We start from the raw sequence: 25,983 nt of genomic DNA, 5'->3' as shown, positions 1-25,983 counted from the left end.
GAAGTCATACAGAATATAAGATATGGCGAATCAGACATCTCCAAGGCTAACTTAACACATATTTGAGCATATCATGTGGCATAACCAAAGGGCACAGATGTCATCAGGATTTCCAAGGCTCCACTTGTTAAGAATCCAATAATAACCCAAATGGAACAGCCAACATCAAAGATACGTTCCAGTTTTGCGGTTCAAATGATACTTCTCGATTTCCTGTATCATGAGCATGGGAGGCTAATGTACAACCTCTATGCTCCATGAAAAGATCGTGCAGAATCTGAAAAACTATATGATCAACATAGCTCGTGTTTGAACAAAACATTTACTCCAGTTCGAGGTAATGCAAGGGGTATATGTGTATTTTGTCAGCAAAAAAACACTGGCGCACTGACAATTTTCCATATTATAGCCAAAAGGCGACCAAATACTTGCCGGTCACCATGCGACACTCTAGCAGGAAGCAGCGTTAGATGTGAATAAGTTGAAGCATTGAAGCTAATTTTCTAGATTACAAGACAAGCCTAAATTACAACCATAGCATTCACTTGACACATTCCAAGTGGCCATCTATTCTTCCTGTAGCTTGGTCACAGCTTCGCTAGGTAATCTTGAGAACCAAAGCAACTCCAGATTTAGATGAAAGAAAAGGTGGGAGGCTTCACATGAACTCCTGATTGCCTTCCCAGCACCAATGGCTTTGAACTAGAACTACCATATCTGAAACCAGAGCTTGAGCTACTGCATACTTGTACAGCAGTCCTGCTCCTCAGACCTTGTCCTGAAGCACCTAAAACACACTTGGATTCCTGTTATCCAGTAAAATACGAACGGATAAGATAAGGATCAACATTATAGTGTTTCTTGGTTTTCAGAATTGTACACGACTGTATATTGATATATTCCTATCCAACCAGATAAAATTCAAAACATGCCAGAAAAATCATTAAGAAAATTAGGTAATAATCCAACACTCGGCTACTCTACGCCAGAAGAAATGAAGAATACTTGAAGCAATCAACTATCTGAAGAGACAATCTACCAACTGAGAACTTGTGTCCATCAAAGTTGCATAAATAATCTGCGACGTGTCATGGAGTTGGCTACATGCATCTGTGTGGGTAAGCCAGGCCAGTGCACAGCAGGTTAACCACATGGGATCGTGGATAAGAAGACCGCACGTGTGAGCGGAGTCCAATTCACGGATAGATACATTTTGTCTGCACTATTGTTACTTTGTGTGGCATTTAATTGTTGGCCTTCAATTGTTCAAACAAAAACAAAATTTGCGGGATCAATTGTTCAATTCTAAAGTGTATTAGCAGATATAGATGAGTCTGAATTGGCTATTATTGTTTGGGACACTAGATAAAAGAGGCTCAACACTTATTACAGTTTCGGTTTCAAAAGGACATCTTATTACACGAGCAAGAAGAATTTTAGCTTCTCCCATCGAAACTTCTCACCCTCAGTTAATAGTACATTTCTCTGTATTATAGTATCCCATCTTCATGGGCTTGCTCACCCTGAGCGGTATTTGCCCCATTCATGAACACCTGTTTCACTGTGCCGTGAGTCCATCTACAGAGGGCTCACTTGAATGCACATAATAATGGGCCGCAAGGAAGGAAACAAAAAGGGATGAAGCAGTTGCTCAAACTAATCTGCCGATAAGTTTTCATAAAACCATTCATAATGGACACATCCAATGGTAACTTCCACGGATGTAGAAATTAAGCAGTACGTAATATTGTATGAGAGAGAGAGAGAGAGAGATTTATGAAGCATTATGTTTTCTGTAAAAAATGTGAAACTACCCTACTAAGAAGGAAGGGATGTCAATTTGAACCATGTGAGACAAATAATAAGTCTAGGGGACTAGTACCACACCTTATCTGTAGATCCTGATAGGTTAGCTACTGGGGTCAAAAGCTTCGCTCTGATACAATAAAAATATTATCTTATAGGTGCATCAATCTTTATGAGTTTATCCATGAGATACAAGGCAGATTACACTTACCGCCCTGCTGGGGAATATTTATCGCTAGCAGCCTTTATCTTTTCTACTGCCTAATGAATAAACATACAAACATTGTGTCAACAAATCAACAATTTTACAATTCAAATTACAAGAGATTAAATAAGAGTGCTCGGATGAAATAAAGATGCGTTCATGCCTTTTCCACTCGATCAGAACTGAAACTGTTTTCGAATGCCAGGAAATTCACAAGGCCCTGGAAATAGAAAGCAACTATCAGTTTGTGGAAAAACATGGACCGTATGACATGAGTTATCAAGCATAACCTCTTTGTCTGCTGAGGTCCACTGGAAATCTGGAATTTCTGTACAAACATTTGGTTGCTTAAACAAGGTTCGAACTTCCTGGTAAGGCCAATCTTCTGGAACAGTGTACCTATGGAACATATGAGTGTGTTAAGTAAAACCAAACATTCTAGATTACTTGGAGTGCCTCGTCAAAACTAGACATAGTTGTCTACTGCAAAGCCCAGGGAATTCAAATTTCTGGTCAAAATTTAAATTTCATTGCCTCGACAAAACTGAGAATTAACTACCACCTTGACATCGGGAGTAATAAACAATTGCCCACTGAAATGTTATGCTATATAAAAAACTACAGTGCAGTCATCACAAACTAGTCATCAAAAGTCAAGACATGCCAGATACCGGACAGATCAGCCCCCATTGACGCCATGAATCTGGGGTTGGATCCAAACAGCAGAAGGCAGGGTCAGAGAACAGCAGCACAGGAGCGATACGGTGGCATGACATGTGCAGGAACACCACAGTGGCATAGCACCAGAACATAGCTCATGAAGCACCGCGAAATGGCAACAGGAGTAGTTCGAGAGTGCAGGATGGTGACAGAAGCTGTTTAGGATGTATGTTAATGGACACAGTAGCCGCATTGTTACATTGAAAGGGTATGTCAGTGTTTTAGCATGCCCAGATGAAAAAACAACATTGAAACATCATTGTTACCATTCAAAATGTGTGCCTAGTGTTCAATTGCGTAGTTTTCTCAATGAGGAGTTTGATTGCACAATTAAATAGATGGACTGCAAAAAGAGTGTCTTAATACTTTGCTGCCAACATAAAACACTAGCAAGGATAAGCATACCTCTTGTGAAGATTTTGCACAACTTCTTCTATGCAACCATGCTGACGTATGAGTTTCAAGGCTCTTTGTCCCCCAATACCTATTCAACCAAGACCAAAGTCCGACAAACATTAAAATGGTTGTGGATTTTGGATCCATTTTGTTTATGTATAACGAAGATTTGTCAAGATTCAAAAATGGAAACGACATAAACAGCACCCAATTTCGCTGCACTATAAGCAAAAGCATACATTTTAATCATATACGGTGAGCGCAAACAATATATTATGAATCTGAAGCCTGAGACATTACACTTCTTCCACAGTTCTGCTGAAGCTAGATTTGGAATTGAGTATATTGTGTCCATGCATGACATAACTAATAAAGAGAAACAGCTTTAATATTTTCAGAGCTGTGCAACTTTTTAAGCAAATCATGAAGAGCTACATCATACTGTGGACTCAATCTAATATCAGAAGTGTGTAAGAAAACATATGATGCAGGTAAACCTTTAATATTCTCGCAGTAGTCACATCCACTAAGGATACATAAGTCGATGAACTGATCCATTGTGAGTCCAAGTTCCTCCAAAACCTGTCAAATAGTGAAGAGTAGCCATGATATTCAGATGAAAAAAAAAACATTAGATCAAAACTAGAAGAATTTACCTTTGGCACTTCAAACTCTGTGACAGGAGATTTCTTAAAACTAAGGTCAGTTACATGGCGAAGAAACCTTGGAGCACCGAAAGTCAGTGTGTCCATATCCTCTGAAGCGACAGCATATGCCTGGCACTCACAATGAAATACAATTAAGTCATGCTACTTGGATAATAAAGATAGAGTTCTTACAAAGTTGTTTGTCTGTTGCACCTTATGGTTCTTACAAAGTGATGCGCACTGTGCTTCTGCCTCACCTGGTGCCTGCATAATTATTCAGACAAAGTGATTAGGTATATACATACGACAGTAAAGCTCATGAAGGCCAGCTAATATGCTTGCATCTTTGCCATGAAATTACAGTACGGCATGCTGTTCATTTAGAAGAATTTCACTCCATGAGAAGCAGAGCCCAATCCAGTTTGTTTTCCTTTCGTGGTATTTCCTAAATTACGGGAAACATCTGTTGATTGCCAAAGTATCACTCCAATGTCCCATTTTTTCGTATGCTAAGGTCAAGCCTTTCTTTTACGCCTAAGCTGACCTGAATAGACAAGGTTAAGAGAACAGCAAACAGATATCTTGTACTCAAGACAACGTGTCCATCATGACCCCCCCCCCCCCCTCCCACACACACACACACACACACACACTCACCTCCACACAAAAAAGATAGAGACAAGCAGGGGACTGGTTCATTGCTCAAGGAGAGGCTTGCAAGCTGACCATGCCTGAACAGTTTCTAGGCTTAAAACTTAGAATCCTACACTTGACTGAGAAAACATTATCAGCCCACGTTCAAGAGAACTTAGATTTGAGGCAGATTTAAGGCCTCCCGAGCAGGGTGATGTTTTTTCTTTAGTGAAAACCTGGTGATTACTTCTTTATGTGCACAAGATTCTGAATGTTCTATTAATCTCCTCGGCATTGAAAAAGCACGTCAATGAGGAAACTAACTCATCTGTGACTGCAATGTACAGAAATATTTGAAGCAACTGATGAATTAAAATAATTAATAATACCTCAACTATAGGGACACCCATCAATCTTAACAACCTCTTACAGCCATCGTTGTGTTCTTTTGTGATCTGGAAAGAAAAGGAACAAAAGACCTTATCATGTGCTTGGAAGTTGGAACCACTTCAGAACATGGTAAAGAATGTTACTGAGTTTGCAGACAAAGCTCAAACTGGCAGAATGAATGTTAGGGTACTTTATCCGAATTAAATCTACACATATACACACGAAATTATTGCCTCCTTCAGTCCTTCCCCAAATTGTAGGACAATTACCTTCACGGTCCTTTTGCTAAATTTTTCAACTGAATCTTCATCTCCAATCTGCAATGCAATTGCCACCTCAGAGGTCCAACAACACAACAAATACAGAAGCATGACGACTAAAGAGGAGGGTTGGAGATTCTCGAACTACGGCAAGGAGAAAGTGACCTCAATAGCACTATGAAGATCTTTCGAAGCATCATCCCTCTTCAAAGACCTAATAAGCAGCGAACATATGTCAAAGCATGTGTTGAGACAAGACAATGAGAGTAAAGAATGGAAGCAATGGAATGGTTCAGCGTATACCTTTTGGCCAGTTCCTTTTTCTTCAGGGCAGGTGGCTCACCATCAAACACAAACCTGGCATAAACGTTCAGCAGTTAACCCCTGTTAGTGTTAGTTACAGTAAGCAAGAAAGAACAGCGACCAACCAGCCACAGAAATGGATCAAACTTACACAGGTTTTATTCCTGCTTCAAGCAATCTTACAGTCCGGTTCAACATGCCTTGCAGATGACTGCAATTTAGAAATAAAAAAAAACCATATGAGCTAATAAACATCATGAGTTCAATAACATTTTAGACAAACAAATTGATGGGCAAACAATTTCTGCTTGCCTTGTGACTTCACCGGCTTCATTGGTCAGAACTTCTGTTCCTTTCCTTCCCACCACAACCTAGAGAAATGGGAAACAGTATTATACAGCAGATGAGGCAAGCAGATGGCCTAACCACATGGTTTGGCAAATGGTCCTACAATACAATAAACAAAGGAGTAACGCAAATGGGGAATTGTTTACCAGCGAGTTCTATAAGTTTTACTAATAAGAAACCCCTTTTGTCAATATAAGGAGAGCTTGCACATGCTAACACTAAATAAGCATCCCCTTTTGTCTGACATATGGAAAGCTTGCACATGGTAAACAGCATTGCCTATAAGATATTATTTTTTACTGCATTTGTTAATTTACACTCTCAACATTGCAATTTTGCTGCTGGCGACTGGCAACCCCTGCCTCCTACACAAAATAGACAGATGAAAAATGTGTTGGCATATGCTCAAGCTTTTGACAGGCGTCATGGCACGCACAATCCTCCCATGTGAACCAACCAACCCAAGCGCAATCAACCGCCCAACGGCAGCAAGCATGAAGCAGAACCATTCCCCGGAGTGGAAGAATGGCATCTCCTAACCAATCCGATTGCACAGGCACAACTCGCACCACCCAAATCCAAGGGGAACGGGATAGAACATACGGGAGGGGGGCGGCGAACGACGGCGACTCACCAGGAACTGGTAGATGCTGAGGCTGGCGTCGATGGCGATGACGCGGCCCCGGTAGTCCTCCACGCGCCGCTGCACCGCGGCCCTCGGCGCGTGCTCCGCCAGCAGCTTCGTCAAACCCTAGCGCGCGGGGCGCAGAGACGGAGAGAGAGTGAGGGAGGGAGAGGCCGTCACATCGGGGGGCCACAAGCGAGCGAAAACGGGAGCCGCGAACGAGAAACCCACTGGAGGAGAGTACCTTGATTCCCATTGCGTCGGCGGCGGCCGGCGGCGAGCAACCTCCGACCGTCTCCGCTCCCGCCGCTGCTTGTCCAAGACCCTCCTCCCGCCGCCGGGGAAGTGGATAATAGACGTTTGGGCCTCTCTCTCTTTTTTTCCAGGAGGAAGACGACGGCTAGAAACCACCATTCGCCTGTCACTCTAAATAGGCCTGGAAGATTTTAGCTCTTGTTCGTAGGCCCGGCCCATGTACAACCCACAATCAAAAGAGTTGATATGATGCCCTTTGGATGTCTTTTATCAGTTCCTAGACAGGGAGCACATGGGAATATTATCAGGGAGATGAACAGTAACCACATGACACATGTGGTAAGTAATTCAAATAATTCAAAAAAAGAGATTAATAGTAGGTCTCGATTATTTAATTGTATGTCTTCCTTTGAAGGCCGAGCTGCTAATAGCGACGCCGATAGGTTTGCCAAGTTTTCACATTCTCTTGATCAGGGGTGACATGTCTGGTTGGTCTAACCACATGATCCATTTTGTATCCCATATCATGTGCATTTTGAGCAATAAAACTTTTATACCCCTAAAAATAAGTTCCCTACAATAAAGGAGTTCCTATATGTGCTGAAATAATGATAAAGATCAGATAACTTAAACGTAGTAATGTGACTTACATTCCATCCACAATGAATGTTTTTTAGCATTTTTCAAGTGACCGTCTATCAACGAAAACTTTCTAACAATCAAAGTATTGTATTATAATTACTAGGCTTATCAAAAAATATTATTTACAAGAGAGAGGCGTATTAGAGCCCAAGCTCCGGTGGGCACATTTTTTAATAAAACAAAAAATCAAAATTCGTATTTGGAAGCATCAAATAATTCTGACAAGATAAAATCTCATTGGGACATACTACCATGTGATCTGTAAAAAAAAGACACGTTTACGAATTTTCAAGCAAACAATGTGCATATTTTTTACTGTTTTCAAATCCATGTATTTTTTTTATGTACACATGTTTACAAATGTGTAGCATATGATAGTTTGTAGGTACATCGATACATGCCAAAAAATTCACAAAAAATAACACTTCAACTATATATTTTAAGAAAAATCAATAAAATGGGCTTATTGGAGCCCAACATCCTAAAGCATTTTTTAGTATTATAGCGTAAAATTGCTTGTATATGCGGAAACACGTTTGCACATTAATCATGTTTAAGGTGCACCATAAAACATACACTTGATTAGTTTCATGAAAAAATTATATTGTAGATTTCTTTTTTTTTGTGGCATAGTCTATTGTAGAATTCTAAATAAAAAGGATTTGACACATGATTGCAATGTCCTGCTCATTTGAATCCTATGATATTTTGATGTGTTTGATTGCATAATGGAAGACGAAGGATACTTTACAAGGGATTTGGGTGGATCCAAATTTTCGACGAAACGCGATGTAAAAGAACCCTTAAAACCCTTACAGTGTTGAATCATGTGAATCAAACAAGGGATGTAGGAAAAAATTCCTTAGATTTTAATCTTCCTAGATTCTTATGAAGATCTTTTGAAACAATGAGGCACCTAAAGTAGCAACCTAATTGCATGGGTTGATATCCCATTAGCACACACTAGCTAACTGTCAAATGGTTCACCATCAATCATGTCCGGCATATACCTTACACCCACCTTATTTTAGATTTTCATAAGATTTGATTTGAGTATGGATAGGGGAAGGCAAGGGACATTTGATTTAGTTGAGGTTTTGGTTAGATTTGATTTCGGTATGGGTAGGGGAAAACAAGGAAAGTTTTGATTTAGTTGAGGTTTTGGTGTGATTTGATTTGATTGAGTTAATGCGGGATGTGGGGAGGGGTGACGTACAGGGGGGACCAAACAGGGGAGGGACAGGGGTGGGAGGCGAACGTACAATGACCAACTCTAGTTCCCCTTTAATAGTAGAGATAAAAAAGGTGAAGATAAAAAATCAAATATTAGATATGGGTCAGTGACATGTCCCTTTTTCTAGATTGACCTACGAGATACAACAAACATAATACATTAGATTAGGAGCTTACACATCTCAGCCATTGGCGGGGATTTCGCCTGGACGCGAGCGTGACCACCTATGCCGGCAAAGAATAAGAACTGTTTTTTCTCCATCTTAATCAAACAACAATTGGAATTTCAAACTTAATTTTGTATTTCTTTAAAATCATATTAAACATGAGGTGGAGCACCCAAAGATTTAAGTTGATGCTTTGTAATCCTTAATATATATTTTTAATGACACTTCATGGCGATCCCTCTCCTGCTCCGAGACCGGTTGTGGGCGGCGGGGGAAGGAGGTGGAGATTGTGGGCGGCAAGGGGTATGAGCTACTCAACATGGCAATGATCTTTTTATAGCCGTGGGCGCAGGGGAAAACGAGCGGGAAATGTGACGAAAATGGCCATGGGGCAGTTGACATGCGACGGCCGCCATTAATTGGCACACAGGAAAGGATGGGTCGCACGGGATCTCATCCTGCGTGAGCGGTCGATGACTGGAGCGCCCTCCAAACCAACGCCCCATGGCCTCTAAATATGGAGGCTCGTGTGATGGATTTGGAGCACCTTTTATAATTAGGATGATCCAAAACCATATGAACCCTGTTTGTTTGGGTTTTTGTTTCTGTTTTTGCAGCTTTTTTATTTTGACAAAAAAGCCATAAAAGCTTCTAAACAGGGGCTTTTTCTTCAGCTTTTAGCTTATGAATCAATATTGTTATATGATGGTATAAGCCAAAAGCCGAAACAAAAAGCACATACTTAGAGTGATCTTTTTTCCGCCTTTTTTTGTCGAAATAAAAAATCTGAAAAAGCAGAAACGAAAGGCCAAAAAAACGGGGCCAAAGACTCTGTTAGAGTGATCTTTTCGGTCAACATATCAACGGTTATTATGGAGTCATACCATAACTTGGCTAGAGCAGGAGCTTGCATAATACTCTCTCCGTCCCAAAAGTCTAATCTTAGATTTGTCTAGACACATTTTATGTTGAGCAGCTGGTTGCCCAGATTATAAGTTTGACACCGGATAATCAATAAAATGTACACGTCGTTGGTGTGAGAAGCTGTAGTGCTGTACTAGCGAGCGCTGATGTGGACCGATGTTCTAGAGTTGCGCGTCGACTGGACGAGCGACGACCTGGCACCAAGCACTTTCCTTTCCTCCTCGTTCCCATGGACAGGGCCGCCAGGAGGCACCTCGTCGCTGGCTCCGCCGATCTGCTCCGGTTATCTCGCGGGTCAGATTGTTTGCTACTCTGTTTTGTGCTCTGCTTATAGCTCAATAAAATACCCAAGTTCAAGGAGGCGGGATTTAATCGCCAGTACCAAAACAGCCCTCGTGCACTTGTTTAGCTCCTCCGTCTGTTGAATCTGGTGGTTCAGCACAACCGCAGAGCAGGCCATACAAGAGAGGGACAGCATCTTTCTGAGTTCATGAGGATCTTGTTTGCTTATGTATGCTAATTTCTCTATACATTGCACAAGTTGTTCTACAATACCTACTAGCTGCTTTACTTTATTTTATTTATTATTCTACCTTTTGATTGATGACTAAATAAGTCCCGACTCATCTCTGTAATTCTCTGCAATTGGAGTTGGAGAGACACTCTTTCTTTCTTTCTTTCTTAAAGAAAAGTTCGACTTGTTTATGCTTTGCTTCTTTGAACAGCCGCACAAGATAGGGAGCACAAGTTCTTATCGATAGCGGTAGAAGAAGCCTACCGAGCAGTCGACCGTGGTCACGGACGCCCATTTGGCGCGGTCGTGGTCCGCAACGACGAAGTAGTAGCCAGTTGCCATAACATGGTTTTGAAGAACACCGATGCAACAGCACATGCCGAAGTAACTGCAATAAGAGAGGTAAATTGCCCTGTGGGCAGAGGCTATGCTCATAAGCCACTTGGTGCTTATTGTTTACATTTTTGGTTACTTGGTGTATTTTTTGTAGTTCATTTCCAATGTTTGGTCGTCTGTATCAAATACCCGCTGTTTTGCTTTCACTCTAGGCCTGCAAGAAGCTTGGGAAGATCGACCTGTCGGATTGCGAAATGTATGCTTCCTGCGAACCTTGCCCGATGTGTTTCGGCGCTGTTCGTCTATCCCGGATCAAGGTTCCCCCCCTTACTTTAGCATTCTTCATCTGGTAGAACGTATAGCTTATTTTGTTAATCGACAATCTATCAATCGTGGTGAATGTTACAATGCAATGCAGAGGCTGGTGTATGGAGCCACGGCAGAAGCTGCTATTGCCATGGGAAGCTGCTACCAGAATGCCAACCTGGAGATAAAGCGAGCAGATGGGAATGGAGCCCTGCTTGCTGAACAAGTCTTTCAGAACACCAAGGGGAAATTTCCAATGTACTAATGTGTAGATAAAGACGACATTGATGTGATTTCACATCACGGAAGCCCTTGATGCTCAGAAAAAAATAATGCAATTGTCAAAAATCTGTCATTGGTGATGAACTACAAACAGTCAAATACAGTAGCATATATAACATGTGATTCTGATTTGACCTTACTTAATTCTGAGATACTAACTGTGGATACTAACATGAAACAGTACAAAAAAATATCAGAACTACAATTATTCTGTTCCACATGAAAACTGTCAAACACGCTTTGAGAGTGTGGATTTTTATACCCCTGTACCAGTGTACCCTCTACCTAGATAATTCAATTTGCGTTATGAGTCGTCTTATCCTTATATAGAAAATTTTCTTTATTGTTTCTTCCAAACAAGAGAACATTTGACCTTAAAACTTTGCAGATTATACACAAGTGTCACTCATTGTATAAATGTTTCCATTTTTTTTATGGAACATAAATTTGTCAAATTTCAAATTTTGAATGAATTCTATCATTTTTAAACATTCATGTTGCGCCGAAAAATCCGAAAACTTATCTGCACATAACTGTTGTTGATCTGCGAAGTTTTGAGTTCTAATGTTCTTTTATTTGGAGAAACAAAAAAGAGAAGTTTTTTTGCACGAATTTTGATTCAAGAATGGACAATGAGGGTAAAGGGTACATTGTTATGGGGGTACACCACAACTTTCCCTTGGATACTAACATGAACATTTAAAAGAAATCAGATTTTTTTTTAAAATTTGTTTGATGTTGTTTTGAATTTACTGTTCACCCCTGGAGAATATGCTCGTGGGAGCTAAAACACCGGACCGGGTGAGGAAGTCTGACAACAATGGGTCGGGCGCCTGTGGTTCCCAAGGAGGGGACGGGGTAGGCCGGCAACGACGGGCCATGTAATCTCGTCCCTGTGGTGCCTGAGGAAGCCCTGCTCACGTTGATGGAGGAAGAGCTGCTCCGCCGTGTCAAGCTCGTGCGCCGTGAAGGCCTTCTCAGCATGAAGAGCGAAGGTTGCAGGCCGACAACAATGGGCGAGAGCCCCCCATGGTACCCGAGGCTCCGCTACTAGCGTTGATGGTGGATGAGCTTCGAGCGTGCTTGTCGTGAAGGCCTTCCCCACCAGTCCACCACCAGCGGAGCTGGGGCCGCCTATCAGGTTCCAACTTTGTTGGGGACAAACATGCGAGAGAGAGGCGGGGGTCGAAAGTGAGAGTGATTTTCTTTAGGCCGAGCTCCATGGCACCCCTTATCCTCACCCCTCCAACATAGCTTTGAGATTTGTGCCAGCCAACTAACTTACTATATGAAAGTTTCTCTTTTTTGTTTGTCTCAAATGAAACAACATATGGATGTCAAACTTTGTAGGTCAAACAAACTTTCTTGCTCGGAAAAACATAAATATACAAAATGAGATTTTTTTTAGTAAAAAAGTCGTTTTAAGTATTTAAGATGCATGAAAAAAAATGATTTTCTCCCACATTGTTATTAGAATGTTTTGTTGTTTTGCTTTAAAGTTTATATGTTCTTTTGATAAGAGAAACAAAAAAGACAAAAGTAGATCACCATGCAGAAAAAAGATGGCTAGATAAGCGATACCATGGAGCTCGACCTCCACCACAACTTTCCGGGGGAGGAAATGGGGAGCAACAATGACAAGCTGATCCTTCGGATCTACGCTACTCTTCATCAGCGGTGGTTGCCGTTCTACTGCGCTAGTTCTATGGGCCTTAGGACGACGACTTCCCGATTTGTCCGGCTCCGGCGAGGGAGCGGCGATGATGATGGCGCGCCTTCGTCTCGCTTCAGTGGTTGTAGTCGTCGCTAAGTGGTCTACGGATTCGCATGTAATTTTTATTATTTCTGGTCTTTGTTGTACTGTCATGATTGAAGATGATCGATTGAAAGTTTTTTTAAAAAAAAACAATGACGAGATGATGATTAGCTCGCTCGTGATGACTCAGTGACTTAGGAGCGAACGGCCGCGCTTGGGATGTTTGCGTGGTTGTCCTCGCGTTGAGATTCGCTCACGTATTGGACGGACGATGTTGGGTTGCGCCAAGAACGAATCTAGCGAACGTTCGTTCAATAGACTCTCTGAAATTAACTGAGTGCGAGTCAGATTCCTAGTTGTTCCCGTGTCCTGTCGACGTGCACGTGTGTGTATATACACACATCCATGTAGGCCATCGAGTTGTAATAACACCGGAGAAACAAAATCCAACAAATTCGTTGCACCATCCATGTAGGTCATCTTCTTCCGTAAAGAAAAGAGAGTGGATTTTCAGGACCCGGATGCCTAGGCACCCCCTTATCAGTACCGTTGGTACAGATTCCAGCGTTTAGGGATATGTGCAGTGTACTGTAGCAAACAACTGATTAGCAGACGTACTGGTTGTGAACCGAGGGAATCTGAGAGGATTTCAAATGGAGCTGGACGTGACATGTCGGCTAGTAGTAAAGAAAAGAAGTAAACGTGCTGTCCACATCTCTCCTTTCCTCTCAGACTGTCACGCATGCAACACATCTCTCCATTCTATATTACTATTCTGCCTCTCACAGCATCTCTTTCTTTCTTTTCTCTCTAACGCATAACACCTCTCTCTCTCTTCTAGAAGAAACATCCTAAAAACCATCTCTCTCTCCTCGCTTTTTCAAAACATCCTAAAAATCTAATTCCAGAAAAATGCTTAATAGCAAACTTACTCTCTTTCTCTGTCCTCACCTTTCTCTTTCTTGCATGGTACCTCTCAGGAAGAAGAAAGAATGATTGAGGCAGAAAAGGAAACATGGAGTAATAGATAATTGTTGCTCCAAGCAAGAATAAAAAATTGTGACCTGCATGCACCGCCCTGTGAGCTGTCATTTCAAGGTCCCCATCCAGGCCTACCTTTGCCAGAGCCTGCTATGCATGCCGCAGCCTACGACCAACCCTGTCCATCACTGTCGAAAAGGTGCTTAATTAAACGTCGCCTCGCTAATGGCCTGCTACCGTTGTGCCCCTGCACAAATCTCGAAACGGTTGGACGCGCCAGATAAGAGGGTGCCGGGGCTCCCGGGTGCCATCATACCTTTCCCTAAAGAAAACCTAGCCTCTGCCGTAGATCCACTACTACCCTAGCTAGCAGCCATGTCGGGTAGTGGTTCCAGCTTGCCGCCCGGCTGCCTGCTGCACCGCCGCGTGCGCACCGACTTCGACGACAACGACCAGACAGACCTAATCGCCATGCAGCCGTTCAAGATTCTGAGGTGCGTCAAGAAGGCGGCGTCCGGGTTCCCACCCCAGCCGCAGTCCCACGCCGACGAGGTGGTCCGGAGCATGGACATCGGGGTGCACCTTGCCGACGCGCCGCCGGGAATCTCTTGCCTGGGCCTACGAGGCGGCAGCCCGCTGACCAACATCGAAGCCGTCGATAGAGGCGTCGTCGTCATCACGACGACCTTCCTCCACGACTTCGGCCACATGCTCTATCTCGTCTACAACGCCGTCGATGGGTCGCCCCACATGATCCCCGCGCCAGAAAGCCCCTGCTGGAGGTTCACGGGCCGGCCTCACCGTTCACATGCTCATTGCACGGCCACGCCATGGCGAGGACTTTGCCCTAGTCCTCGCGGGCAAGTTGGCGGACGACGCCGGTGGTGGAGAGGAACAAGATGCTCTCCTGCTGTGGCGGCCCGCCTCCTCGTCCTTGCCGCCATGGTCTGAGGTCAAGAAGGCTACGTTCCCAAACAAGTCTTGCGTCGACATGCGCGTGTTCCAACCCGACATGGTGTTTTCGTGCAACGGCGTCGGCTACTGGGCGGACCTCTTGCGTGGCGTCACGTACTGCCTCTTGGACACCCTATTCAACAACGACGGTGAAGACGACCATGTGCTGGAGTTTGGCTTCTTCCCATTGGCCCCAGAGTTGCCCGGAGCAGATCACCGACGCAGCAACTCCCGGGTGGCGCAACCGGAAGACTACCGCACCATGCACGTCGTCCAGAACTCCATCATCAAGTTGGTCTCCATTGACGGCTTCCTCGAGCACGTCGACCTCAAGGACCGCACCGTGATGGTGTGGAGATTGTTGGACCCTGACATGGGGTGGGAGAAAGAGTATGAGCTAGCTCCGCCTTGAGACCCTCTGGGGACTCGATGGATTCCGCGACCTCCCAAAGGACTTAACCCTCATGTACCCTCTTTTGAGTACAGATGATCATGACATTGTTTACGTCGCGCTCGGCGAGTGCCGCGAAAGCCGGAGAATATGGAAGTTCATCCCGACATGTGCACACTATTTGCTCGCGATCAACATGCGGAATAACACCATCCAGTCGTCCACTTGTCTTGCGGACTATTTTGACAGCCTTGACATCAACAACGTTGTCTCTTGTGATTTCAGCCGGTACATTTGCGTCGTGGGCCTTGATCTCTATATAATGATGACAGAGACGATGAGACAGATGCCCTTGACATGACTATGACGAAGCGGAGGCTACAAAGATGATGAAGGAGGGGCCAAGGAGCTGGAAAGAGACCTTGAAGGATGAAGATAGATTTCCCCTTCTACTTCCAGCTCGTTACTATTTGCAGCCATCTCTGGCAAGATTAGCCCAACAAGTTCTTCCTGACTTGGTTTGAACTTGTATGCATGATGATCATCATGACGAGGATTCAGCTCCATTTATTATCTGGAATTGGAATTATTGTATCCATTCCCCCTCAATCTTTTGAGAAATGAATTGGATTTATTTACCCATTCACCTTAATGTTTGAGAAATTTGTATGCTTTAGTAGGTTTTTGCCCAAATATTTTTTATGTTTTATTCAATGCACAGTACTCTTTGATATTGTTACTCTCATGCTAGGAATTTTATCTTCATAAGGAACTTCTATTTTTTTTTGTGGGTAAAACTTCTATGTTTTATCCATTCCCACGAAATGTTATATTCATAAGGAAGGTTATTATGACATCAATTAGCATTATTTTCACCTAGAGTTAGGTGTTTTCCAATCAATGCTCAAAATACCCTTCTTCTTTGGGTACTTGGCAAGGCAAAAAGGGTGTGGTGCACGATAAATTTTTGAAAATCCTACCACTATTATGTAGAAACAATGGATAATGGGGATGCAAAAGTGGACTCGATCATCATCCCGCTCTTACTCCAAGAGCAGTTGTGGGCGGCGGGGAAGTGGAGATTGTGCGCGATAGAGAGGGAGTTGGAGGTTGTGGACGGTGGTGATAGAGGTGGAGGCTATGAGAGGCGGGGATATGAGCTTTCCGATATGATGACAACCTTTTTATAGGCGCGGGCGGAGGAAAAATGAGTGAGAAAACGTGGCTAAGATGGCCCCATGCAGTTGGCATGCGTCTGTCGCCGTTATTTGGCATGCAGGAGAGGAGATTGGCTGCGGGATGTGAGGAGGGAGGTGAAACTGTGCAAGTAGTTGGCGGATGGGGCGTCCTCTAAACCAATGGCTACAACTTTCAAATACTGAGTTTCGTGGATTGGATTTGAGACGCCTTCCATAAATTATGGCGATATGGGGAATACTGCGGCTCTGTTAGATGGATTTTTTGGTCAAAATCGTCAATCCGATGATTATTATGCCGATTGAGTCCATATGACTTCGAGAGTGGAGTTTTCTCCCGTGCATAGATTAATGCATTAATCATTTTGGATGGGCCACTTGCATGCAGCTCCACCCATCTCACCTCCTATCCTTTTAATTTTTTTATGTTCAATTTTTTATTCTTCTATATATTTTGAAAGACGAGTCCAATTTTTTTTTCAGATTCCTGTTGCTTTCAAATAAGATAAATGTTGAACATGTTTTGACGAGTTTTTAAAAATCCATGAAGTTTCAACTGCTGAAACTTGGTACGCGTGAACGAGATAATCGCAAATTCAAAAACTAAAACTTAAAACTTGGTGTGCCCTTGTGTGGGATCCAACGACTTTGCGGATCGCGAGCTAAATTGGGTAGTCAAGCAAGTTTCAACTACTAAAATTAATAGAAGCAATCATAAATAGCAAGTTTCAAAACTAAAACTAAAACCTTGAACCTTGAACCCTAAAATGCTAAGCCCAGAACCGTAAAAACATATGAAATTTGGTAAAACTTGGTAAAAGAAATAATGTTACGATTACCAAGTTTCAGTATTTGAAACTTAGATTTTTTTTAAAGTTGTTGAAAGTCTCGAAGCGATGAACACAAATATGCGAACGAAAATTAATCTAGATTTTCGGTTCAAAAGATATACTCCCTCAATTCCTTTATGTAAGATGTATTATTTTCGGTGCGGTGACCAAGGTACATAATTATAGATTAGTTAGGACTAAATTATTCTTGGCAAATTTATTGGTTAGTGGCATGTAAATCAGCCAATTCAGGAATGTAAGAGATACATGCAATCGAGAGAGAGATACTTTGCTTCTTTTACTATAAGGAGAGATACACACACTCAGAAGAGAGATACTTTCATTTTTCCAGAAGGATAGAAAGGGAATTATGAGGAACTAGAAAAAATGCATCTTGCATTGTGAAATTTTATCAAAAAACAAATACACCGGAGTAGTAAATTAAAACTAGAAGATGAAATGAAAAAACATGAAAGATGGGATGGATGGCACATGTAACTCTCTAACAAAAGTATGCATGCATGAGGCCTTCATAATTAATTACTCCCTCCATTCCACAATGTAGTGCGCCCGCGTTTTCCGATATCTAAGTTTGATCATAAATTAAACTAACGAGACCGAGTGCGGCGGGAGCAAAAATCATACCACTGAATTTGCATTTTGATACGAATTCAATGGTATAATTTTTGCTCGCGCCGCAGTCGGTCTTGTTGATTAAATTAATGGTCAAAGTTAGATCTCGAAAAACGTGGCCACACTATATTGTGGAACGAAGAGAGTAATGATTAAGACAGGCGGAGAGAGAAAATAAGCATGCATGCATACATATCTTCAATCAAATGGACGGTTGAGACATCCATAGGAGAATCTGTTTTCTCATATGACTCCCCTAACTCTAGGAGCTTGCATAGCGCAGAACGAAACAAATTCGGAGATTGTAAGTTTGATATTAGTGGATAAGCGATCGTTGGTGTGAGAAGCTCTAGTTCTGTACTAGCGCTGATGTGGACGGATGCTCCAGCTCCAATGCTTCATCAGCCTTCCGCGTCGGCGAGCGACGACCGAGCACCAGCACCAACACCAGCAGCTCTTCCCTTTCCTCCCCCACTCCCACGGACGGACGGGGCGGGGCCGACCGACGCGCACCTCGTCGCTCGCTCCGCGCGCTCCCCTCCTCCTCCCATCCGCTCGCCATGGAGGAAGCCAAAGGTACGCTCTGGCGCTCCGCTCCGGTCATCTCGTCTCGTGGGTCTGGGATGGTGGGCTTGGATCTCGATCTCGATGAATGGGGTGGCAGTTCCCTGGTTCCACACCTGAATGGGAGTGTGCTGAGGAGACTGCACTGAAGAAGACGCACTTCTCAGCCTGCTTTGAGGGGGCGAGTTTGGTGCTCTATCTAGCTAGCAGCTCCATTGCTTTGTCGTTCGTCAGTACCAAAACTCTCCTCGGACACTTGCTTAGCTACTCCAAACCAGAGCAATGGTTTGTTGGTTCTGGGCAATCGCAGAGCAGGCCATACACTCTTTCTTAAGGAGAAACACTATTTCTTTTCTTTCTTTTTTTGCGGGGTGAGAAACACTCTTTCTTAAGGAGAAAAGACTGACTTGTGTATGCTTTGCTTCGTTGAACAGCTGCACAAGATAGAGATCACAAGTTCTTATCGATAGCGGTAGAAGAAGCTTACCGAGCAGTCGACTGTGGCCATGGACGCCCATTTGGTGCGGTCGTAGTCCGCAACGACGAAGTAGTAGTCAGTTGCCATAACATGGTTTTGAAGAACACTGATCCAACTGCACATGCTGAGGTAACTGCAATAAGAGAGGTGAGGTACCCTGTAAATAGGTGCACTTGGTGCTTACTGTTTACATTTTTTTGGTACATGAATATTTCCAATGTTTAGTCGTCTGTATCAAATAATCGGTGTTTTGCTTTCCTCGAGGCTTGCAAAAAGCTTGGAAAGATTGAGCTGTCGGATTGCGAAATGTATGCATCCTGCGAACCTTGTCCGATGTGTTTTAGCGCTGTTCATCTATCCCGGATCAAGGTTCCCCCCTTACTTCAGCATTCTTCATGCTGTAGAATGTACGTAGCTTAATTTGTTTAACTAATAATCATGCTGAATGCTGCAATGCAGAGGCTGGTGTATGGAGCCAAGGCAGAAGCTGCTGTTGCCATTGGATTTGACGCCTTCATTGCTGATGCTCTCGGAGGAACTGGGCACTACCGTACGGCCAACCTGGAGATAAAGCGAGCAGATGGGAATGGAGCCCTGCTTGCTGAACAAGTCTTTCAGAACACCAAGGGGAAATTTCGATTGAAATAATGTGTATATGAAGACATGATGGGATTTCACATCACGGAATCCCTTGATGCTCAGAAAAGAAAGATACTGTAATTGTCAAAATTATGTCATTGGTGATTTGGGCAGATTTGATTCTAATTTGCTCTTACTTAATTCTGAGACAATAACTGTGGATACTAACATGAACATATACTCCCTCCGTAAATTATTATAGTGATCTTATATTAGTTTACAGAGGGAGTACAAAGGAAAACAGAACTACAATTATTATGTTTCGGAGGAAAACTGCCATGCACACTTTCGACACTAACATGAACATGTACAAACGAAATTCAGAACATTTTAAATTTTTTTGATTTATTGTTCATCACATTTTATTCTAACTAAAACTTAAAAAGGCAATTCTTTTGCTAAAATCCTAAAACATGCGTTTATATAAAAAAGATCCTTGACATCGTATTAACAAAACAATTTTAGGTTTACAATACCTTAGAACGTCACCTACCCAAAAAATCTAAATTTTTGGAAGTGATTAATATTTTTTTCCTCGTTTTAAGATTGGCGAAAAGGTATTACAATATGTGTTTTCTTTTTGCGGGGACAATATGATTTCCTCACCTCCAAAAATCTTCAAAATTTAACATCCTCTTCCCTATCACATTCTTGACCTTCACAAAATAAATCAACCCACTAGCCTTGCTGTAAATTTGAAAAGCTAAATTTGAATTACAGAATCGGCCCAAGTTAAAAACTGGACATGGCGACGATGAAAGAAATCATCTGGAAAATCTCAAAATAATCCTGGAGATGAACCTTACTAGTATGTAGTAAATCCTAGTTGACGTCATTTCCCCCTTGGATCAAGGTCATTTTCTTTAAAAGGAGGAAGTCCTCCGGCCTCTGCATCTGGACGATGCATGCAGCCACTTTATTAATTGTTCACACAAGACCTTACAAAGTAAAAAACAGTAAGACTAAAGTCACCGTCTAGGCAACATCTGTCGCTACTTCTATCCAATTGATGAAGGGATGCTGATAGTCTGGGCCTAATACCAAACAGACCTCGCAGACAAACCTAACACCTAAGACCTGAGGTCCCATCCAGGACGCCTGCCGGGTATGGGGCACCCACCGGTCCGACGCACTCCTCAACCAGGACGCCTGCCGGGTATGGGGCACCCACCGGTCTGACGCACTCCTCAACCAGGACGCCTGCCGGGTATGAGGCCACCGCAGCCACCTGCCACCAATCCATCTTCAGAGCTGTACTGCTGCATCTACCTTGCCCGGTCTAGCTGTCGTCGACGCCACCACGACGCCAGACCACGTCACCCTCCTGCGCGAGTCCATCTCCGCGCATCGGACGCCGAGTCACCACAGTGACATGCCCCCGAGACCCACCACCATCAATGAGTGAGATGGCGCACCGCTCCACCAAAGAGTCCGTCCTTTGGTCCCTCGATCACGTGTGTACCTCCAAGAATGACGCCCCCAAAGGGGGAACGACACTAGAGCGCCGCCGTCATCCGATCATCCGATCTAGGGTTTCCCTCGGAGGTAGTAGAGAGTGGTCTTGAACTTCTCCACGGCGATGCCTTCAAGAAGGGAACGATGCAAATAGCGCCGCCACCGCCGGCCTTGGCAGTAGCCGAAAGCAAGTTTTCACCCAGATCTGTTCGAAGGAATCCAACTCCCGTGCACGGCCGCCGCCATCACCAGGTAGAGCACACGCCGCCGGCGGCACCTCCACGATGCCCAGAGGCCGCGAGACTCGCCGCCACCACGCCTGACAGGCAGCCACGGCCAGGCCCGAGCACCACCCAGATCCAATCCGGGGTCAAGAGCCCTAGGCCGCAGCCGCTGTCTAGGCGGCACCACCAGACGGGGACAAGCCCTCCAACCTGCCGCAAGGCGAGCCACCGCCGGAGCTTCGAAGCGCCGCGCCACCAAGCCCACAGGGACTGACTAAGCCGCCGCGAGGAAGGAGGGAAGCCGCGCCAGGGGAGAAGCCCCGCCGCCGCCGACATTGCCTGGGCTTTGCCCAGCGGTTGCTCTCGGCGGCGGCGAGGGGGAGGGGAGGGTGGAGGAAGGCCGGCGGCGGGGGCGGCTAGGGTTCCCCGTGTCGCCTCGGAGAGGGACGTGGGGGACGGGAGTGGGACGGAGAGGAACGGTGTATCCAGCTAGCTAGCTGGTGAACGGCGGCTGTATCAAGGTCATTTGGAGCCAAACATCAAAGTTCATCCATTTGTCCCGAGATTGCCATGTGGACTCTGGTCAAAATCTTGCATCTAGCCACCCATCTTCCTTGCTCTCACTGCCCATAGGCCCAGGACCCCACATGGCAGCCTCTGGCGCAACCTGAAGATGATCCTGAGCTCTCCCTCTTTCTCCCTTTCTTCCGTCTGGCGCATGGCTCGCCCGTGCACCCGCCTGTGCCCGCTGCAAAAGGAGCTGCACTATTGCCGCGTCGCGCCAACGGCCACCTGCTGCCAGTGTTGCACCACCCGTGTAGCTCACTGTTTATCGTGGGAGGCTCAACATGATCCGCATGTATGGGTTAATAATCATCCATGTTTTATTGTTAAAGTCTTGTTGATGATGTACATACTCCTCTGTTAGCAAAAATGTCTTATGTTATGTGACGAGGGAGTATTATTTAAGGGGCCAAAACAATTTTTTTAATTTTTTGGTACTTCTATGTAAGTACAAGCACATTCATTTAATGGGAAAGCTTTCCTTGGCTAAAGCTAAAGAAAGCCATGCTGGAATTCCCTTGAAAAAAGAAAGATTATAGATTGAGTGTGGATCCTTCTAAGTTAAACTTTATAAATCAGTCGCTCTTCCTTGTCCTAGTCGGTGCTGGTGGTGCCAGCACGCGGTCGGCTTTCTCTTCCTGTCTATCTCCAATTGGGTGAAAAGATCGATATGAGCGACTAAGTGGGGGGGGGGGGGGTGTTGAATAGGCGACTAACAAATTTTACCTTCTTTTAACAATATTACGGCTCAACAAAAAAATAGGTTGTACAAATATGCAACTAGGTGAACAACCTAGATGACAAGCACAACAACAACAAATGCAAGCACAAGATAAACACATAATATAAGGTTGCTACAAGTAAAGGCACGAAATAACCGCAAGTGGAGCCGATGGAGACGAGGATGTGTTTCCTAAGTTTTCTCCTTTGAGGGAGGTACGTCTCCGTTAGAGAGGTGTGGAGGCAGAATGCTCCCCAAGATGTCAATAGGACCGCCTTATTCTTCTCACGCCCTCGCACAATGCAAGATGTCGTGATTCCACTAGCGATGCCCTTGAAGGCGGCAACTAGATCTTTAGAAATAAGGTTGGGGCTCTTTTCACAACTTAATTCGAGGCTTCCAACACCTCCACGAAGCTTCACCATAATGGAATGTGGCTTCAAGATGACCTCTTCCGTCTAGGGTGCCCAAACATCCAAGAGTAACAAGATCCACAAGTGAAAGTATGGGGGAATCAAATTTCCTTTGATGAAAGTGTAGATCTAGGCCTCCCTCAATCCCTAGCAAATCAAAAAATTTGGTTGGCTAGAGAATGAGATCGGGGGCAACAATGAAGGAGAGAGAGGGGCAAGAGGTGAGAGGAAAGGTGGAAGAACCACTTCTTTCATAGCGCCCCTCAAATGCAACCGTTACAATTTTACACAGGAGCAGTACAAACTGGACCATGGTCTGGTACAACCACTCCCTACGGTTATGCCAGCAGCGATGCACAGGGCGATACAATCATCGGGACCATCGGTAGTGTCGTTGAGTCAACCTCGGCCGGGAAAACCGGACACATACCGCCATAGTATCTGAACGGAACCACCCGTGCGCGGTACAAGGGCTGGTACAATAACCGGTACAACCACTTCTTCAGGGTTTCGGTGGTCGCTAAGTCTCGGGCGGTACAACCGTACCAAGACCACCAGTTGTAGCGCTGCTTAGAGAGCAGCCGGGACAACCGCCGGGGAACACAGTAATTTCAAAAAAAAATCTACGGTCACGCAAGATCTATGTAGAAGAAGCATAGCAATGAGCGAGAAGAGTGTGTCCACGTACCCTCGCAGACCGAAAGCGGAAGCGTTTTATCAACGCGGTTGATATAGTCGTACATCTTCACGATCCGACCGATCCTAGCACCGAACGTACGGCACCTCCGTGTTCAGCACACGTTCAGCTCGATGACGTCCCTCGTACTCTTGATCCAGTTGAGGCAGAGGGAGAGTTTCGTCAGCATGACGGCGTAGCGACGGTGATGATGAAGTTACCGGCGCAGGGCTTCACCTAAGCACTACGACGATATGACCGAGGTGTGTAACTATGGAGGGGGGCACCGCACACGGCTAAAAGATCAACTTGTGTGTCCTAGGGTGCCCCTCCCCACGTATATAAAGGAGGGGGAGGAGGAGGCCGGCCAAGGTGGAGGCGCGCCATGGGGGGAGTCCTACTAGGACTCCAAACCTAGTAGGATTCGCCCCACCCCCCCCCCCCCCTCTTTCCTATTCCAAGTGGGAGAAGGGGGAAGGAGGAGGAGAGAAGGAAGGAGGGGGGCGGCGCCCCCTCCCCTTGGCCAATTCGGATTGGGGCAAGGGGGGCACGCGCCACCTCCTGGCCAGCCCTCTCTCTTCTCCACTAAGGCCCATGGTGGCCCATTAACTTCCCCGGGGGGGGGGGGTCCTATAACCCCCGGTACTCCGAAACTTATCCGAAACGACCCGAACCATTCCGGTGTCCGAATGTAACCTTCCAATATATGAATCTTTATGTCTCAACCATTTCGAGACTCCTCGTCATGTCTGTGATCTCATCCGGGACTCCGAACAAACTTTGGTCATCAAAACACATAACTCATAATACAAATCGTCATCGAACGTTAAGCGTGCGGACCCTACGGGTTCGACAACTATGTAGACATGACCGAGACACATCTCTGGTCAATAACTAATAGCGGAACCTGGATGCTCATATTGGCTCCTACATATTCTACAAAGATCTTGATCGGTCAAACCGCATAACAACATACGTTGTTCCCTTTCTCATCGGTATGTTACTTGCCCGAGATTCGATCGTCGGTATCATCATACCTAGTTCAATCTCGTTACCGGCAAATCTCTTTCCTCGTTCCGTAATGCATCATCCCGCAAATAACTCATTAGTCAAATTGCTTGCAAGGCTTATAGTGATGTGCATTACCAAGAGGGCCCAGAAATACCTCTTCGAGACACGGAATGACAAATCCTAATCTCGATCTACGCCAACTCAACAAACACCATCGGAGACACTTGTAGAGCATCTTTATAATCACCCAGTTACGTTGTGACGTTTGATAGCACACTACGTGTTCCTCCGGTATTCGGGAGTTGCATAATCTCATAGTCATAGGAACATGTATAAGTCATGAAGAAAGCAATAGCAATAAACTAAACGATCATAGTGCTAAGCTAACGGATGGGTCTTGTCCATCACATCATTCTCTAATAATGTGATCCCGTTCATCAAATGACAACACATGTCTATGGCTAGGAAACTTAATCATCTTTGATTAACGAGCTAGTCAAGTAGAGGCATACTAGGGACACTCTATTTGTCTATGTATTCACACATGTACTAAGTTTCTGTTAATACAATTCTAGCATGAATAATAAACATTTATCATGATATAAGGAAATATAAATAACAACTTTATTATTGCCTCTAGGGCATATTTCCTTCAGTCTCCCACTTGCACTAGAGTCAATAATCTAGATTACATAGTAATAATTCTAACACCCATGGAGTCTTGGTGCTGGTCATGTTTTGCTCGTGAGAGAGGCTTAGTTAGCGGGTCTGCAATATTCAGATCCGTATGTATCTTGCAAATCTTTATGTCTCCCTCCTTGACTTGATCGCGGATGGAATCGAAGCGTCTCTTGATGTGTTTGGTTCTCTTGTGAAATATGGATTCCTTCGCCAAGGCTATTGCTCCAGTATTGTCACAAAAGATTTTGATTGGACCCGACGCACTAGGTATGACACCTAGATCGGATATGAACTCCTTCATCCAGACTCCTTCATTTGCTGCTTCCGAAACAGCTATGTACTCTGCTTCACACGTAGATCCCGCCACGACGCTTTGCTTAGAACTGCACCAGCTGATAGCTCCACCGTTCAATATAAACACGTATCCAGTTTGTGACGTAGAGTCATCCGGATCAGTGTCAAAGCTTGCATCAACGTAACCATTTAATGACGAGCTCTTTGTCACCTCCATAGACGAGAAACATATCCTTAGTCCTCTTCAGGTATTTCAGGATGTTCTTGACCGCTGTCCAGTGATCCACTCCTGGATTACTTTGGTACCTCCCTGCTAAACTAATAGCAACGCACACATCAGGTCTGGTACACCGCATTGCATACATGATAGAACCTATGGCTGAAGCATAGGGAATGACTTTCATTTTCTCTCCATCTTCTGCAGTGGTCGGGCATTGAGTCTGACTCAAAACTTCACACCTTGTAACATAGGCAAGAACGCTTTCTTTGCTTGATCCAGTTTGAACTTCTTCAAAGCTTTATCAAGGTAT

General features: G+C 44.5%; 3 protein-coding genes across 4 annotated transcripts; 2 read left to right on the top strand and 1 right to left on the bottom strand.

Moving 5' to 3' along the window:
* Positions 1–338: 338 nt before the first annotated feature.
* On the bottom strand, positions 339–6,753 carry LOC109782535 (flap endonuclease 1-B). Its single transcript, XM_020341159.4, has 17 exons — positions 6,578–6,753; positions 6,343–6,459; positions 5,673–5,731; positions 5,512–5,571; positions 5,361–5,414; positions 5,223–5,271; positions 5,067–5,114; positions 4,797–4,862; positions 3,988–4,038; positions 3,784–3,903; positions 3,625–3,709; positions 3,137–3,215; positions 2,302–2,410; positions 2,175–2,231; positions 2,018–2,067; positions 1,888–1,936; positions 339–806 (listed from the first exon to the last, which is right to left on the bottom strand). Exons 1-17 carry the CDS (start codon positions 6,587–6,589, stop codon positions 633–635), a joined length of 1,239 nt encoding a protein of 412 aa, XP_020196748.1. The 5' UTR covers positions 6,590–6,753; the 3' UTR covers positions 339–632.
* A 2,944-nt stretch (positions 6,754–9,697) lies between these two features.
* LOC109782527 (guanosine deaminase) lies at positions 9,698–11,197 on the top strand. Its single transcript, XM_073498927.1, has 4 exons — positions 9,698–9,848; positions 10,280–10,470; positions 10,617–10,721; positions 10,823–11,197. The coding sequence occupies exons 1-4, from the start codon at positions 9,701–9,703 to the stop codon at positions 10,973–10,975; spliced, it is 597 nt and encodes a 198-aa protein (XP_073355028.1). The 5' UTR covers positions 9,698–9,700; the 3' UTR covers positions 10,976–11,197.
* A 6,825-nt stretch (positions 11,198–18,022) lies between these two features.
* Positions 18,023–19,554, top strand: LOC109782534 (guanosine deaminase). 2 transcript variants are annotated; one of them, XM_020341157.4, is made up of 4 exons: positions 18,023–18,309; positions 18,732–18,904; positions 19,040–19,144; positions 19,235–19,554. In XM_020341157.4, the coding sequence occupies exons 1-4, from the start codon at positions 18,294–18,296 to the stop codon at positions 19,421–19,423; spliced, it is 483 nt and encodes a 160-aa protein (XP_020196746.1). In that variant the 5' UTR covers positions 18,023–18,293; the 3' UTR covers positions 19,424–19,554. The 2 variants fall into 2 exon arrangements, with proteins under 2 accessions (XP_020196746.1, XP_020196747.1); XM_020341158.4 differs by having other exon boundaries at positions 18,732–18,922.
* The last annotated feature ends 6,429 nt before the right edge of the window (positions 19,555–25,983 follow it).

The sequence above is a fragment of the Aegilops tauschii genome, chromosome 5 (assembly GCF_002575655.3).
Source record: "Aegilops tauschii subsp. strangulata cultivar AL8/78 chromosome 5, Aet v6.0, whole genome shotgun sequence".
Classification (NCBI taxonomy): Eukaryota; Viridiplantae; Streptophyta; class Magnoliopsida; order Poales; family Poaceae; genus Aegilops; species Aegilops tauschii.
This window is presented reverse-complemented; position numbering and strand designations above follow the sequence as displayed.